The 15895-nt window shown below is 39.3% G+C and overlaps 1 protein-coding gene across 1 annotated transcript in view; it reads right to left on the reverse strand.

The window, feature by feature from the left end:
• The window catches only part of RABEP1 (rabaptin, RAB GTPase binding effector protein 1), a 58034-nt gene extending 46431 nt beyond the window's left edge, over positions 1 to 11603 (reverse strand). Inside the window, exon 1 of the mRNA XM_081345252.1 lies at positions 11480 to 11603. Coding sequence (XP_081201378.1) covers positions 11480 to 11522 — 43 coding nt within the window. The 5' untranslated portion in view covers positions 11523 to 11603. The remainder of the gene's footprint in view (positions 1 to 11479) is intronic.
• Positions 11604 to 15895: the final 4292 nt, after the last annotated feature.

Below are 15895 nucleotides of genomic sequence, written 5' to 3' on the forward strand. Positions count from 1 at the left end.
TTCACACTGATGTGAGTTGTTCAGAAAAAAGTAAAAATACCCTTTGTTCTTTCTAAGAATACTTTTAATTTAAATAGGGATGTATAAACTGAATTGAATCGTTAAGAAAACTACCAATAAGCAAAAGCAAAAATTCTACTACCTTGCAAGCATATTTGTGAGTTCCACCAAACATTTGAGACAGTAACATTCTTTTAAAATCAATCTCCAAAGCAACTATTATGAGAATTATCTTACATTTTTATTACAAGGAGCATAGGACAGATATTTTACTTAGAAATGCTATAGAAAGTAAAAGAAAAAAGAAATACTAGTCTAGGTTTAAAAGGAACAATTTGAATCTTTGCTTCCTTCTCCAAGTAGACACAACTCAGACATGCTGCCCTTTCTGCACAACCATTAATTGTTCTGATTTAGGATCGTTAAAATCCAATACATTTGGAAAATTCCAGAGAAAGTTGCTCTCAAGTAAAAATCCAAAAGTTCAGTCATATTAATCCACAAGCAAAAATTGGAATTCTCACATAGCTTTCGCACAGAATATTTTCAGATCAAACAAACTCAAGGTATTCTTCAGCTCATTCCCACGTTATTGTGTGCCCAATTTTAAATTATTCAATAGAAAAATTACCTAATGTTTTAAATATAAAGACATTGTATTTTTTGTCCTGATCCTGAACTGAAACTATAAACTGCTTATACAGGGGTTGTTCCTCTGTCCTAGTCCTATTAGACCTCTCAGCGGCTTTCGATACCATCGACCATGGTATCCTACTGCGGAGTCTCAGGGGGTTGGGAGTGGGAGGCACTGTTTTGCGGTGGTTCTCCTATCTCCTGGGCCACTCGCAGTCGGTGTTGACGGGAGGGCAGAGGTCCGCCCCAAGGCCTCTTGTTTGTGGAGTTCCTCAGGGGTCGGTTCTCTCGCCCCTCCTGTTCAACATCTATATGAAGCCGCTGGGCGAGATCATTCGTGGTTTTGGGGTGGGGTATCATCAGTACGCTGATGATACCCAACTCTTTTTCTCCACCCCAAACCAACCCAGCGATGCCCTCGCCGTGATGTCCCGCTGCCTGGAAGCGGTCCGGGTCTGGATGGGGAGAAACAGGCTTCGTCTCAATCCTGCCAAGACTGAGTGGCTGTGCATACCGGCATCTCGGGTTAACCAGACTATTCCATCTCTAACGATGGGGGGTGAGGTGTTACCCCCCGTTGATAGGGCTCGCAACTTGGGCGTCCTCCTGGATTCGCAGCTCACTTTTGAAGACCATATAGGAGCTGTGACCAGGGGGGCTTTTGCCCAGGTTCGCCTGGTGCGCCAGTTGCGACCCTACCTGGTCCGAGATGCCCTACGCACAGTCACTCATGCGCTCGTGACCTCCCGTTTAGACTACTGCAACGCTCTCTACATGGGGCTGCCCTTGAGGACCACCCGGAGGCTTCAACTGGTGCAGAATGCGGCCGCGCGAGTCGTGATGGGAGTCTCCTGATACTCCCATGTAACACCTCTACTCCGCGAGCTGCATTGGCTTCCGGTTGCCCTTCGGGTGAGATTCAAGGTGCTGGTGATGACCTATAAAGCCCTAAATGGCGAGGGCCCGGGATATTTGAGGGAACACCTGCTGCCAGCATCAAGTTCCCTTCGTCCAGTGCGCTCCCACAGGGAGGGTCTCCTCAGGGTGCCGCCGGTTAAAGACTGCCGGCGGGTAACACCCAGGGGTAGGGCCTTCTCAGTGGGTGCGCCTGCCCTGTGGAACCAGCTGCCTGCGGAGCTTAGGACTGCCCCCACCCTCCGTTCTTTCCGCTGGGACCTGAAGACCTGGCTCTTCGAGCTCTCTGGCCCAGGCTGAGAATATTTTTAATTTTAATTTTAACTGGGTTTTAATTTTTTCAGGGTTCTATTTAATCACTTTTAATTTGTTTTAACGTTTGTATTGACTGTTTTTTAAATGCCCTGTAAACCGCCCTGAGTCCTTCGGGAAAGGTATAAATCTAAATAAAATAAACAAAATAAATAAATAATATGTGTCATAAACAGTTATAAATATCTAGGCAAATGCAAAATTAATTTGATGAAGAATTTTTACCTTAAAAAGCAGATTTGGGCCCTTAGGTGACTGCAGTTTTTTGGCAATTTGCATAGACCATGCTAGGTCTAATTTTCTACATGATTTAATATTCTCTCTCAACAGCTAGCACTGTTTACCTATTTTCAAACTTCCCAGAGCTTGCAAAAAAAAAACACAACAGTAATTATAATTACAACCCTTGAAAGAAAGGCTGTATTATTTAGCTGGAACAATTCATGCATATAATAGTTTGTCATCAACATAAAAAATTGTACTTCTTTGGCACAGAATAAACACTTATCCTGAACATGCATTTTAAAAGCAATAGCCATGCCTTTGTGTTTGGCATGCTGACAAAACTGGCTACATTAAATTCTTAAGTGCATGTTGCTAAAGTCCATCTGGAAAAGCAAGCAGAACTAGAAAAGTATGTGGAAGATTTAACAAATAGCGAATATAGATAGAAAAATATACAAGACTTAGGGAGATTTGTAACCCAATTTTTCTTTAAATTTTTATTTAAAGGGTAATACAAATATATACATAAAAGCTATATTTCAAGTATTGAAAAAGCACTATGCAATATTGAGAATATCTTTATCATAACAACTTTAATAATAAACACAGAATTTTACAAATATTGGACAATTCAGTTGGAGTCATAGAAAGATCACAACCTTTAAACCATAAGATATTTTTATAACACACTAAAAATAAGGAAGAAGAAATATTCTGGTCAATTTTAAAAATGGAATAAATACAATAATGAAGAGATAGAGTCACATATAAGTTGTCTCTGTTTACATGATTCAACTCAAATCTAACAAGCTTTGAGAAATTAATAATTACCCCTCTCAATCTAAAGAAAATATCTCAAGAGAAAAAAAGGAGAGATGGGAGAGAGAGAGAGAGAGAGAGAGAGAGAGAGAGAGAGAGAGAGAGAGAGAGAGAGAGAGAGAGAGAGAGATGTTAGAACTATATGGATCTAAAATAAGTTTGAGAGACACATTTAGGGAAAGGAATGGAAGACAGAAAATGATTTCCCTTTGGAAATCATGAGTATATAACAGTCCATCATCCATGCATTCACTATCAATTCAGTAATCTTTATTTGTCTGAAAGAAACTTCTCAGCTCACAGTACAAACCCAAAAGTGTACTTACCATTAAAAATTTAGTTCACATTACTGGCAGATATGAATTACCGGTACTATTATTAAAACAACATATTGAGAAGTCTGCTAAGAGGATATAGATTAAACTGCAGGAAAAGTTAGTATCAAACAATGCACTTCAATTTAAGAGCTAGAATACATATTCTATCTATAAAGTCATAATCAACCAGAGAAACAAAATATAAACAACCAAGCTGAAACATTCAATAATAATTTCACTCTTTATCATTTTTAGGTGATTATTAGAATAAATAATAGCTAAAGTTATTTATCTGCATTTAGTATCTTACCATGTTGTAAACATATACTGTGCAGCTACAATTTTTCTGATGATCAGATCAACACTTAATTCTCACTCCAATGATATAGGCAAAATAGGATAAACAGCTTCTCGGTGTAGCAAATTCTACTGAGCTTTTTACATAGGTCCATCTAAAAAGCTAGCTCCAAGCCAGGAAGCTCCGTAAGATATAACCATTTACTATACATTTTTAGCAAAAACTCCTCTCAGTTACAGATATTCTTCAAAGCTTTTTTGGTAACTGCCAGTGCAGCTGAGTGGACACTGTCCACCCTGAAAGTCTATGCTTTATTATAAACAATCAATCGTGTTTTTAGATTTATATTCATTCTTCTACCAAATGTACAAATCTAGCCATATGTACTTAGGTGTTTATTTGAAACAATGTTATAAACAGTTATTCATCAAGCATTACTATTCTTGTAGATTCTTGGTTTCATTCAGAACCAATCACAATCAGCTGATGTTGTTGATTATGCAAGATAAGGCAGAATAACAGAATAATCATGTTGGAGGGGACCTTGGAGGTCTTCTATAGTCCAACCCGCTGCTCAAGCAGAAAATCCTATATCATTTCAGCCTTCTCATTTGGATACTTTGTAACACTGCTTTTCTTGGATGCCATTGTATCTCCTTTTCTAATCCTTTTGGATCCTGATAAAGAAAATTCCAATATAGGTAATCCTCAGTTTATGTCCATTTGTTCACTGATCAAAGTTATGGTGCCGCTGCAAAAAGGGACTATTCTCAAAGTTCTGGCCATTACAGTACTTCCAGTGGCACAGGATTGTGATCAGGGTACTCAGTTCATGATTACAAAACTTCAGGGAGTTGCAGTCACATGATCAGTAAAGAAATCCAGTAAATAAATAAATACCCACATTGTCTACCAACCACCACCAGCAAAGTCAATGGGGAAGGTGGCAGAGGCGGCCACATGTTGCCTCTGCTTTTCCTCTTGCCAGCAGTACCACCACCCTCCCCAAGCACGGCGCGTGCCGGCCTTCCCAGACCATCCTCCACCATCCAGGGGCATCCCAGCACTCGATAACTGGGACTCCCACTTCTTCTGTATGTCTTGGGGTTACAATGTCAACCAAGATTGCTGGGATGGTCACTATACAATGCAGTCACATGATATTGTACTCGATGACTGCATTACTTAGCAATGGTAGTCCAGATCCCAACTGCCTTCGTAACTTAATGGCTACCTGGTTATTGATTAATTTGTTGGCTTTTTTCTGTCCTGTTCAAATAATGTTTGTTTTTATTTCATTTTTAATACTGGAATACAGCACTTTAAAGTGTCTTCAAATCCAAGTTGTTTGTAGGTAAAGGTAAAGGTAGTATGCTAGTCGTTTCCAACTCTAGGGGCCGGTGCTCATCTCCATTTCAAAGCTGAAGAGCCAGCGCTTGTCCGAGGACGGCTCCGTGGTCATGTGGCCGGCATGACTAGACGCCAAAGGCGCACGGATCGCTGTTACCTTCCCATCGTAGTGGTCCCTATTTTTCTATTTGCATTTTTTACGTGCTTTTGAACTGCTAGGTTGGCAGAAGCTGGGAAGAGTAAAAGGCACTCACTCTGTTACGCGGCACTTGGGATTGGACCCACCAAACTGCCAACCATCTGATCGGCAAGCTCAGCGTTACATTAATACAAATAAAGCATAACATTTCATATAAATTTATATAATACTGAGGGAAGCAGTTCTCAGTAACCACCTGATAGGAGCAGAATAAAGAATATCAAAGAATATCCAGTTTTTCAAAAATGACAGAATATTCAAACATAAGGCTTTTTTTATATTGTTGTTCATGCAACAGTGAAGAACCAGCCGGCACTATCGATGTTACTGGCTCTTCACTCCAAGAGAAAAAAGCACATACTCATGTCACATAAGGAAAAAAAAATACTATTATACAAATTGTATATACTGTCTACATGGTCCCCTTTTGTCTCTCAGTTGAGATAACCATCTTAGACTCCAACACAATTTCTTAGTGAATAAGCTTAACACCAAAATCCTTTTTTTTTGTCAATCTCTCAACATAGCATAATTTCCATGTGCTTCTAAAAACAGTTCCAAATCAGGATCATAAATTATAGTTGGATCATTAAATAATTTTTTGGGAAGACAATTATAAATGGTTAATATACTATATTAAAAGGGAAGTCTTATAAAAATAATAACCAAATAAAGACTGCTATTGTTTGAACCAGTTCTACAAGATCAAATTACTTAGAGATGCATTCCATATAAAACAAATTGTATTTAAAAGGAAGCATACGGTTGCCATTCATTAAATGATAGCGCTGAATAAGTGCAGAAGCTGTCTGAGAATTACACTACTGTACTAAAAAAAGATTTTGTGATTTCTTTGCTGCATTTTTCTGGCAGTTTTTTTTAATCTTCATAGTTTGATCCACTATGTTCACACAACAGATATAAACAGCTAAATGTAATTAAAATATTCACCTAGCAAACAACCTCTGTGTCAGGTAGCACTTACTTTTTATTTTTACAAACAATAAAAATCAACAGTGATCAGGACTGCATAGAGCACGGAAAACTTATTTTACCCCTACTCCTTAGCTCTTCAAAACAGGCACCAATGCTGATTAGAAACTGTGCTATTACAGGTACAGCCTTGTTTTATAGCTGCCCTTGCACACTGCTGTATATTGTTTTCTTGAAGGATTAGTGGTTGCTTAACAATATAATAACTATTAATCCCAAGATAGGCAATACAATGGACTACAGTGAAAGAAAATATGACCTAAAATAAAAATATGGCTTATGATTAAAGTTAAGACCTCCTCCTTGGCTACAATAGTAAGCCTTAAAACAAGCATTCTGCGACTTCTCATTTTAAGCAGCAAATTTTAACACAATTAAAAATATCCTTTTCAACTCACGACATATTAGTATTAGATGCAGTAAAGTGCTGTCATTTTTACAACTGATTCTTTATTCTGAAGCAATAATTGATTTTTAAATATCCCATTCCAATACAACAGAGATTTTCAGTTATTAAGAATTACTAACTTGCGGCAATTCAGGGAAAAGATTTCTTTTTGTCAACTTTTCAATGTTTCTCTGGTAATTATATTTTAAGTGCAATGCAATCCTTTTCAAACAGCCAATGTCTGGAGTATCAGAAAGGTATCTCCAAGCTTAACATATCTATTTGCAACTCACTTCATCGTGTCCACCTGATTTACTTTCATTTTAAATAATTAAATGGCAAACTATCAATGGCAGAGAAAATGTGCCAGCCTCCAACATAAATTTTATTTCTAGGAATGCCTTTTACTTAGAAAGTAAAATAATAGATGATATCCCCATGCTCTGTACAAAAATATCTCAAATCCCCCTCTCTTTTGTCTATGAGATTTTCTCAACAATATTTTTGGAAGTGATTTGTCATTGACTTCTTTTTGGAGCATTGGTATGAAACTCACCCCATCACGTGACGTGTTACGACATATCGCGATTTTTTTCGCATTCCTGGAGCTGGGGTGGGCATGGCCTCCACACAATGCAACCGGCCTGCGGGCCAGCAGTTTGACACCCCTACAATCTAGAGCAGGGGTCCCAAACTCCCGGTCCATGGACTAGTACCAGGCCGCGGCATGCCAGCAATCAGGCTGCACAAACAAGCAAAGCCCCATCCGCGGGATGTAGGCAGCACACAAAACCATGCACCCTCCGGTCTGCAGAAAAAGCTCTCTCCACGGAGCCGGTCCCTGGTGCCCAAAAGGTTGGGAACCTCTGATCTAGAGTGACTGACTGGCACAAAATTACCTAGCTTGCTTTGTGCCTAAAGCAAGATTAGAACTCATAATGTCCTGGTTTCCAGCCTGATACCTTTCTTATTACACCAGCAAGTCTCTCTCATTTCATATGCTTCACTAAAAATAATACCTCCTCTGGAGACTACTAGATAGACAAAAGATATCATATCTTATAAAATAAGTTAACAGTCAACCAGAAGTTATTAACTCTTCTCCAGAACATATTATATAGTCAATATTATCAACTTGAAAAAAATATTTTAGAAATTGCCATCATTATCTCCCAAAGTTCAATATTTCATTTGATCTTAAAGCAAGATATTAGATCATTTTACTATGGACAGAAACTCTTTCACTCCTGTACTCAATTTTTGAGAAAGAAGTCTATTTCCAAATAAATCTCTGTACCATTTCAGGTAATTGTTCTTGCCATACATATGCAATCCCCAACAAGTTTTCAAAGTTTGCACTACACAAATAAACTACAAATTTTAATCTATACACTCCACCTCTTTTCCACTATAATATTATTCCATAATGGAAGCAGATGATCATCATACAAATATTCTGCATTTCACGGATGAAAAACCAAAAATCATTCATGTAACAGTAATTTAAAAACTGATAGTACTAGAGCAAACTGGATCATCTGAATTCCCTTAAGACCTAGGATAGAACCTCATAACCACAAGATTACACTTTTCATTCTCAATGCATCAACACCTTTAACAGATGCACTCACACATTATAACCATAATTTCTTGAATAACCCACAACTGGATAGCCATGTATATAATGTCCTAAATCATGTGCTAAAGCTGGGTTTGCCCAACAGGTCAAAACAAAATAAAATAGACATTATAGGTTTAATACAAAACAGGCCTTCCTCTCTTTTGCTCTCACTAAAGAAATCCAAAAAGTTACCAAAAGATAATTTTTCCTTTATGAATAACACAGAAATAAAAATAGTTATAAGGGAAAGGAACTCTTCTTTAGATATGTCCTGCAGTTTAATACATTTGTTTACAGGGTACTAATATGTGTGGATTTTCAGAAAAGCATTTTCGAATTCCTTTTCCTCCATGTAACAAAAGTAGTACCTGGTCCATTCCTGGCTGAAATGACTTTATTCATCTCTTGGTTAATCATTTCTTTATTCTTATGAAGAATTTTAACAGTGACAGAACCCACACTTCTATGTTGTAATTTATTTTCAGGTAGTTGCACTGGCCATGACTGTCTGTCTCCAGTTTTGCAACGTTTATCACTCATACATCTCTCTGGAGGAAGTGAGACCTAGCCATTGCTACCTACTGTACTATGGTAGCTACCCAGTAGAATTAAAGTTACATTCAAGCCTGAAAATGCCTTTGAAGAGTATAAAAAAGTTACAAGCTTTCCAATATACAGTATTTGGATTCATGTCCAGAGTGGAGAAATAATGCAACCACCTATAAAAAGCCAAAGTCATGCCAAAGTCACTCCATAAGAACATTTAAAGCTGAGAATGGCTTTGAGCTAAGGCATCTGAAAATTGCTTTAATACACGTCCAACCTCTCCCCATGTCCCAAAACTCTATCCTAGAAATAAAACCCTATTCATTATTTCTTTAACTGCAGAAAAATAAAGTTCTGCATCCTGATTTTGATCAATACACCACTAAGCCATAATCTGATTAACCATGATTTATACTTAGTTGAATTAAGATGATATAAAATGCCACAAGCAAACTGCATCATAGTTTAGTGCAGTGTATGAACCTAACTAAAAGCTAGTTTGGTTGTAGTTGTTAGGCACCAGGGTGGAAATTGAGAGACTGTAAGTTCCAGTCCTGCCTTAGAAGATAATAGCCAACTGGATGATTTTGGGCCCGCCATTCTCTCTCAGTCTGCAGATAGTGACAATGACAACCACTTTTAAAAATGTTGCCAAGAAAACTGCATGGACGTTTCCATATAGTGAAAAAGACTCACTTAACACACAAACAAACACAAAAATCCTAGCCAATGACTTTTGGACTTCTATTCTTTAAAAAGTCTATCTAACTTAGCTTAGATTTTTAGATTTACTTCCTCTTTTTTTGACTGGGTACCAAGAATTAATTGAATATTTTTATCTATATAGATGGTTTTACAATTTTTTACTTTTATTTATTGATTCATTATTAGTTACTTTACAAGATTATGTAGCATTAAAAACAACTTTTCTATAAGTATCCTTGTGGCTTACAATAAAATCCGTTATCCAAAATATGCACGTTTCACACACAAATACATCTCAATTAAATAAATGCCATTTGATTACAGTAGCAGATTTCTGTATAACTATCACACCATTTTTCAAAATTGACATCTCTACCCATGGTAGTTGTATATGTACATGCACTATGGGTGGTTCCCCTCCTTACATACAATTTTTACATACTTCCCCCATTTATTACATTAGTTATTTTCTAAGAAAACATCACCCATAATATATCTTCATTAATACTCCCAATATTTTTCAAGTCAACTATAAATTGTGTATAAAAAAACAAGTGTGCCAGCATAGTGGAAAAGTGCTGATTAAAAAAGGGAACCAAGCCTGAGTATACAGCAGAAGGAGAAAAGTTCAAGGAGCAACCAGTCCACAAACATGAGGCATCAGCTTTAGAAAATTAATAAAATTATTTATTCTTTTTTATTTATTAGATATAAATCTGCCTTTCTGTAGAATGTCCAGGCAGTTTACATAGTATTCCTCCTTCAAATTGTTTCCACAACCACAAAGCTGTGAGATTCATTGGAATGAAAAAGTGACTAGTCTACAATCTTGCAATGAGTTTCCATGGCTGAGGGAAAACCTGAATCTCAGTCTCTCCAGTCTTAGGCCAATGCCATAGCCATCACATTTCTGTCTTCTATTTATCTCTGTAGTGATTAAACATACAGTTAATGTTGGGATTATTTGATCTAGATAGCCTGTATAAACCTGTTGACAAAATTAATCCACGTTACTGATAAAGTAGTCTCAACCTTACCACAGCTGATACCACACTTAGTATTACTATTTAACATCTCAAGGATGGAGGAAGTGGTTGCTGTGCAGAAGAAACGAACAGTAATATAAAAACTGTTTTGGTGACAGTTCAAGTAAGTGGTTGGATAGGCGTGAAGGAGGATCAGAGGTAAAAAGAGACCATTAAAGTCAGAAAAGTAAATGTTGAGGGGCTCCGAGAATGAGGGTGAAGCTATAAGCAGAAAAGATAACAACTGGAACAAATCTTGCTTTGCAATGAAGTAAGAAGGGGAAAAAAAAGAAACACATTGTGTCTGAATTTATAGCCTGCCACTAAGTTAACAATAAATTGGCTGGGTTCACACGACAGACATTCTACGTCCCAAAGAACTCTACTTGCAGCCAGTGCACACAACTCCAAGCTGGAGAAAGCTAAAGTAGAGGGGTTAGTGGGGGGAAGAGAATGAGCAAAAAATAAATAAAATAGTTTGGGGTAAGACTCATCACAAAGATAAGAAGGGAGACAACTGTGTGGAAGAGAGGAGAAGGATCCTTGTGATTGGGAGACTGGAGGGAAAGAAATTCTCAAGTCCCTTGAGAAGGAGAGGTGGGCTGTGATGGGACAGAGACGAGAGGCGGCAGGGATGGGTGGCTGAAGCCAGAAGCCATTGTGAAAAGCGATGGTGGCTAAGGAGGTGGGGACATTTGGGCCAAGGAGAAGAAGGGACCCAGGGGAGGGGAGGGGGAGAGCAGGAGGCCGAGGGGGCTGGCAGGAAGGCAGCGGAGCCAGAGAGGGAGAGAAATGGCGAAGGAGGGTTTCTAGGATGCGGGCGAAGGAGAGCGACAACGAAGGTAGTAGAAAAACGGAGGGATTAAGTCAGGGTGGGCACGGGGAAGGTAAGAAGCGGCCGTGGGAAGCGAGGGGCCGATAAAGTGGGGCTCCGCTCCTTCCAAGCCCACCACCCCTCCCTCCCTCCCTCCTTCCTTCCTTCCTTCCTTCCTTCCTTCCTTCCCTCGCTCTCTCTGCGGCCTGCATTCCTCGCCGCTTCCCACGCCCCCCCCCTTTGCTTCCCTTAGGTCGAGGCAGGATTAGCAGGCCGCGCCGGCGCCCCGCCCCCCCCCCCCCAGCCTTCCCTTCCTCACCCTCTGTCGACTCCGAAGCCGGGGTCTCCCCGGGCTGGGCCATGACCGAGCCAGCTCGTCCCCGTCACGCCGAGGCCGGGTCCGCTACGTCAGGAGACGAAGCCGAACGCATCTTGACAGGCGAAGGGGGCGGGGAATCGGCGGCGGGAAGGAGGGAGCGCGAGCGCCTACGCATGCGCCCGCTGGCGCCGAAGGCTGTTGCGGCGGCGGCGGCGGTGGGGGGGAGGGGGGCGGGATATGTGCTTTGGGAATAGAGCAGGGGTCTTCAAACTTGGCCCTTTTATGACTTGTGGACTTCAACTCCCAGAATTCCTCAGCCAGCAAAGCTGGCTGAGGAATTCTGGGAGTTGAAGTCCACAAGTCATAAAAGGGCCAAGTTTGAAGACCCCTGGAATAGAGCCTAGTGGAGAAATAGAAGCTGCCGCAGCTCCCCGCTCTCAGGGTGATGGAAGCGGCTGCCGAGTTGGGGGGGAAACTGAATTAAAAAGCGGGGATGAAGATTCAGTGTCTCGTTGGGGTGATGTGTTTGGAATAGAAGTTCACATTGGCTGGATCCGCACGTTAAATTAATGGCTTAGTAGTTAGTGCAATGCTGGACAAACGTTTTGTAGCTAGTTTTTTTTTAGTTTTTTATTATATTTGTATACCGTCCTTCTCCCGAAGGACTCAGGGCGGTTGAACAGGGCATATATAAAAATACAAATTACAAAAATTAAAAAGAGAATTAAATACGAGCCCAAACTAAAAACAGTAGAAAAATGTAAAAAATCCCCAATAAAAACCCCAACGCATCCCCCATCAGGCCAGGCCGGCTTGTTCAAATAGGTAGGTCTTCAAGTCGCGTCGGAAGGAGCGAAGGTCAGGTGCCATCCGGAGCTCAACCGGCAGCTGATTCCATAAAGCTAGGGCCAGACTGCTTTTTTTTTTTAATTAATCTCTCACCGTGATGATGCAGTGCTGCTGCTGGAGTTGGGAGACGGCAGACCTAGACATTATTGTTATTGATATTGTTGTTATTGTTATTTTGGGGTCCTTGGGGTTAACTAAGAAAAATAAAGTGAATGTGGTTGTTCCCAACTAGAGATAAGTTTATCACAGATGGCAGTCAGAAATCTCAGTTGGAGTTGGAACGTAGGAAATGAATAAATAAACAATGTGGGACCTAGATAAGTTGTCAAAAGGTTAATTAAAATAAATTCTGTTAGAACAGTGGAACAGTCTACCTAAATACAAAGATTGTGGGTAGTCTGCCTCTGAAATTTTGGAAGAGCCTGGATATCATCCCTGAGGACAGTTTGATTGACATTCCTACACACTGCAGAATCTGGGCTAGATGATCCATGTAATTCATTTCTACTCTACAATTCTGTGTTTTTATGATTTAACATCCTTCAAAAATAATAAGTACAATAATAGATTATCTGTAAACATATTCCTAGCGCCAGCCCTATGGAACCAGCTCCCCCCTGAGCTTCGGATGGCCCAAGATCTCCACTCCTTTCGCCGAGGCCTCAAAACACTCCTTTTCCACCTGGCTGACCTGGACTGACAGGGATTTTAATTATGTTTACAATTTTAACTCTAATCTTTAATTTATTTCAATTTTTAATTTTAATTTACTGTACAGAGACCTTTAATTTTTTTTGTTGTTAGCTGCCCTGAGTCCCTCGGGAGATAGGACGGGATATAAGTCCCATAAATAAATAAATAAATAAAAATAAATAAATAAATAAATAAATTTTCCTGTTATGGTGAAACCAATTTCTTTGAGTGAGTAATTGGTGGGACTTAAAAGATGAAAAACTGAGGATTGCTGGCCTAATTTACCCTTTATATTTGTTTTGTTCTTCTGAAACCATGGAAAATCAGGCTGACCTGGATGATTTGCCCCAAATTTTAGAGATGCAGTTGAGGCCCCAGGGTCTCTAAAATAGTCCAGGCAGCATCCTTGTGTTCAATGAAGTTACCACAGACAAGTATACTGTATATCAGAGTTTAGCAGCAGCAAATCTGAACACATATGTCATGCCAAACCACTGTAGGAAGACACCCCCCAGAGAAAGAAATATTTTGGGGAATATTAAAAAGGCAGAATATTATATTTCCCCAAAAGAATAATAGAAAATCTTAGGCAGAAGCCACCCACAAGTCTCTCTGCCCCAAGAGAAACCAGGTCTGTAGAAATGCAGATTTGATCATCTTTTCAGAAAAACGAGCCAGGAAGCTTGGAGCTGATGGGAGTACAAAGACAAAGACCCCTAGAACCAACAATCCCTCACCCAAAAAATCCAACACAGGACATAGCCCCAGCCCCAGGGAAGCAGGACATAATCTTTAAGACATAATAGGATTAACCCACCACCATTAGAATACCAGAAGGGCACACTGAACCTCAGGTCAAAGTTCACGCCACATGAACAGGAACAATTCCAAACACAAAAGCTCAAGGTTAAAAAAAAAAACAACCCACCACTCCCAGCTCCTTGTGGTCAGCTGTCCCAGAGCCATATTTCTGTCTGGTTCTGCAACTCAAAAAACAATCTTTTCCAAAGCAGTCTCCATTCTGTTTATTCCTGGCTTGGAATGGACCCTGATGAAGATTTTTCTTTCAACACCACCTTGCACAAATGCTTAGATAAAGATAGATATGAGTTTGCGGTTGTATAGTTAAGGAAGGCAACCCTGAAATGTTGGCATCCTAGCTAGTAAATTCTTTATTTTGTCTTGATGGTTAAACATGCCTCCCGCACAAGGAAGGATGAGATAGAAAAATTTAAGAAAGGGTAGTTGGGATTCAGTTAGGCTGAACATCATGTTCTTAAATGCAATAGAAGTCTAATTATAAATTGAAAAATATAGATATCTTATCTGTTTTCTCTGCATGCTGATGTCACAGTAATTAGAACTATATTATCAACATAGAAATGCTATTTTTTGTTTTAGAAGCAAAAAGATTATGAGTAGTTGGCTTGCATGCATAATCATAGATCCATTGCATTATTTGTAACAGTACGTTATTCTGCAAATTTGGTATGGAAAATTTATCTTTCTGAGGAGTAATCCCAAGTGATATCTAAGACAGCAGATAGGTCCTTGTTATTGCATGCACTGTAGTGCCAAGAGGAAGAAATGATTTAGTGCAATTTTTATTTTAACGCAATACTATTAATATATCTGCTCCATATGTATTTACTTATTTTCTCCTCCTAGCATATTAAAATTGTGATTTAGATGGCAACGCCTGAAGTGGTTTAATGGACATTATCCAGGATTTTTTGAGGGCTGTCTACACCCCTGAGATCTCAAGTGAAAGACTATTTCTGTTAAGTAGGATATAGAGGATTGTGTTTGGAGAACAGCTTAAAACATGAGTATGCCTGCACATAGGTAAGAGCTAAAGTTTGAGCTTATTATGTAAGCCGTAAAGGTGGTGAAGCACAATCACTTCCATACTTTTACTCCATTGGCAAAATGTTGACCAACTGTATTATTTAAGGTGTCCCAGATCTTTTATATAACGATTGGCCAGAAGAAGAAACAAGCTATTACAGTCTTGGTAAAATAGCTCTTATCTGATCCAAGCTGGAAACTAGAGATGGACTCTATTGAGTTATCATTGAAGATTTTTTTAGTTGTAGATCTCAAGGAAGAGGACCAAGTTCTCTATAGTGTTGCTCTGCCATTTGTGCATTGGGTCCCTGCCCACCCTGGGAAGAGATTAAAAGTTGGATCCAGGTTGTAGTCAGTGCTTCTCTGAAGGAAGAGGACATTCCAGCCATTCCACAAGAAGGCTGGCCTGGATCCCATGGAAAGAACAACTTTAATCTTATATACACCCACCTTTTCTTGAAGAGGCTTGGGAGAAAGTAGTAGGGCTCTACCAGTTTGAATTCAGACCTGACCATGAGTAATAGTTACATAAATTACTTATCTTAGATGTGAAAGGAGGAAGCATTACATCTTGTGCTCCTCAGCAGTTTTTGATAATGTCAGCCAGTGTTTTTCTGGTTGGTTCCAATCAACTTCCACATTCCACTTTTCATTCATTCCATTTGAAGCTTAGTGTTATATTTTTATCACAATCCAGTACTTTTTGCCGGTACCGAGCCCAAGAAACATGTTCTTTGTATCCACCATGATTAAAATCTAGAGCTAATATCTATGAATTTTCTGACCTCAGTTGTCTTAATCTTAGTTTAAGAAATTTTTAGGGTTTACATAACACACTGAACTATTAGCTTGTAAAGACATAAGCTAGGTTATTCTACAAATTATGAGAATTTCATCTGCATTTCTACAAGGAACACAATTAAATTCCATTGAGGATTTTTTTTTTCCATTTCCAATTCAGTCAAAGGAATTAAATCTTTAGGGTCTCCCATATCTGAATGTTAACCTGGCAAGCCTGTTTTCTAA

This window comes from Vipera berus, assembly GCF_964194415.1.
Source record: "Vipera berus genome assembly, chromosome: 1".
NCBI lineage: Eukaryota > Metazoa > Chordata > Lepidosauria > Squamata > Viperidae > Vipera > Vipera berus.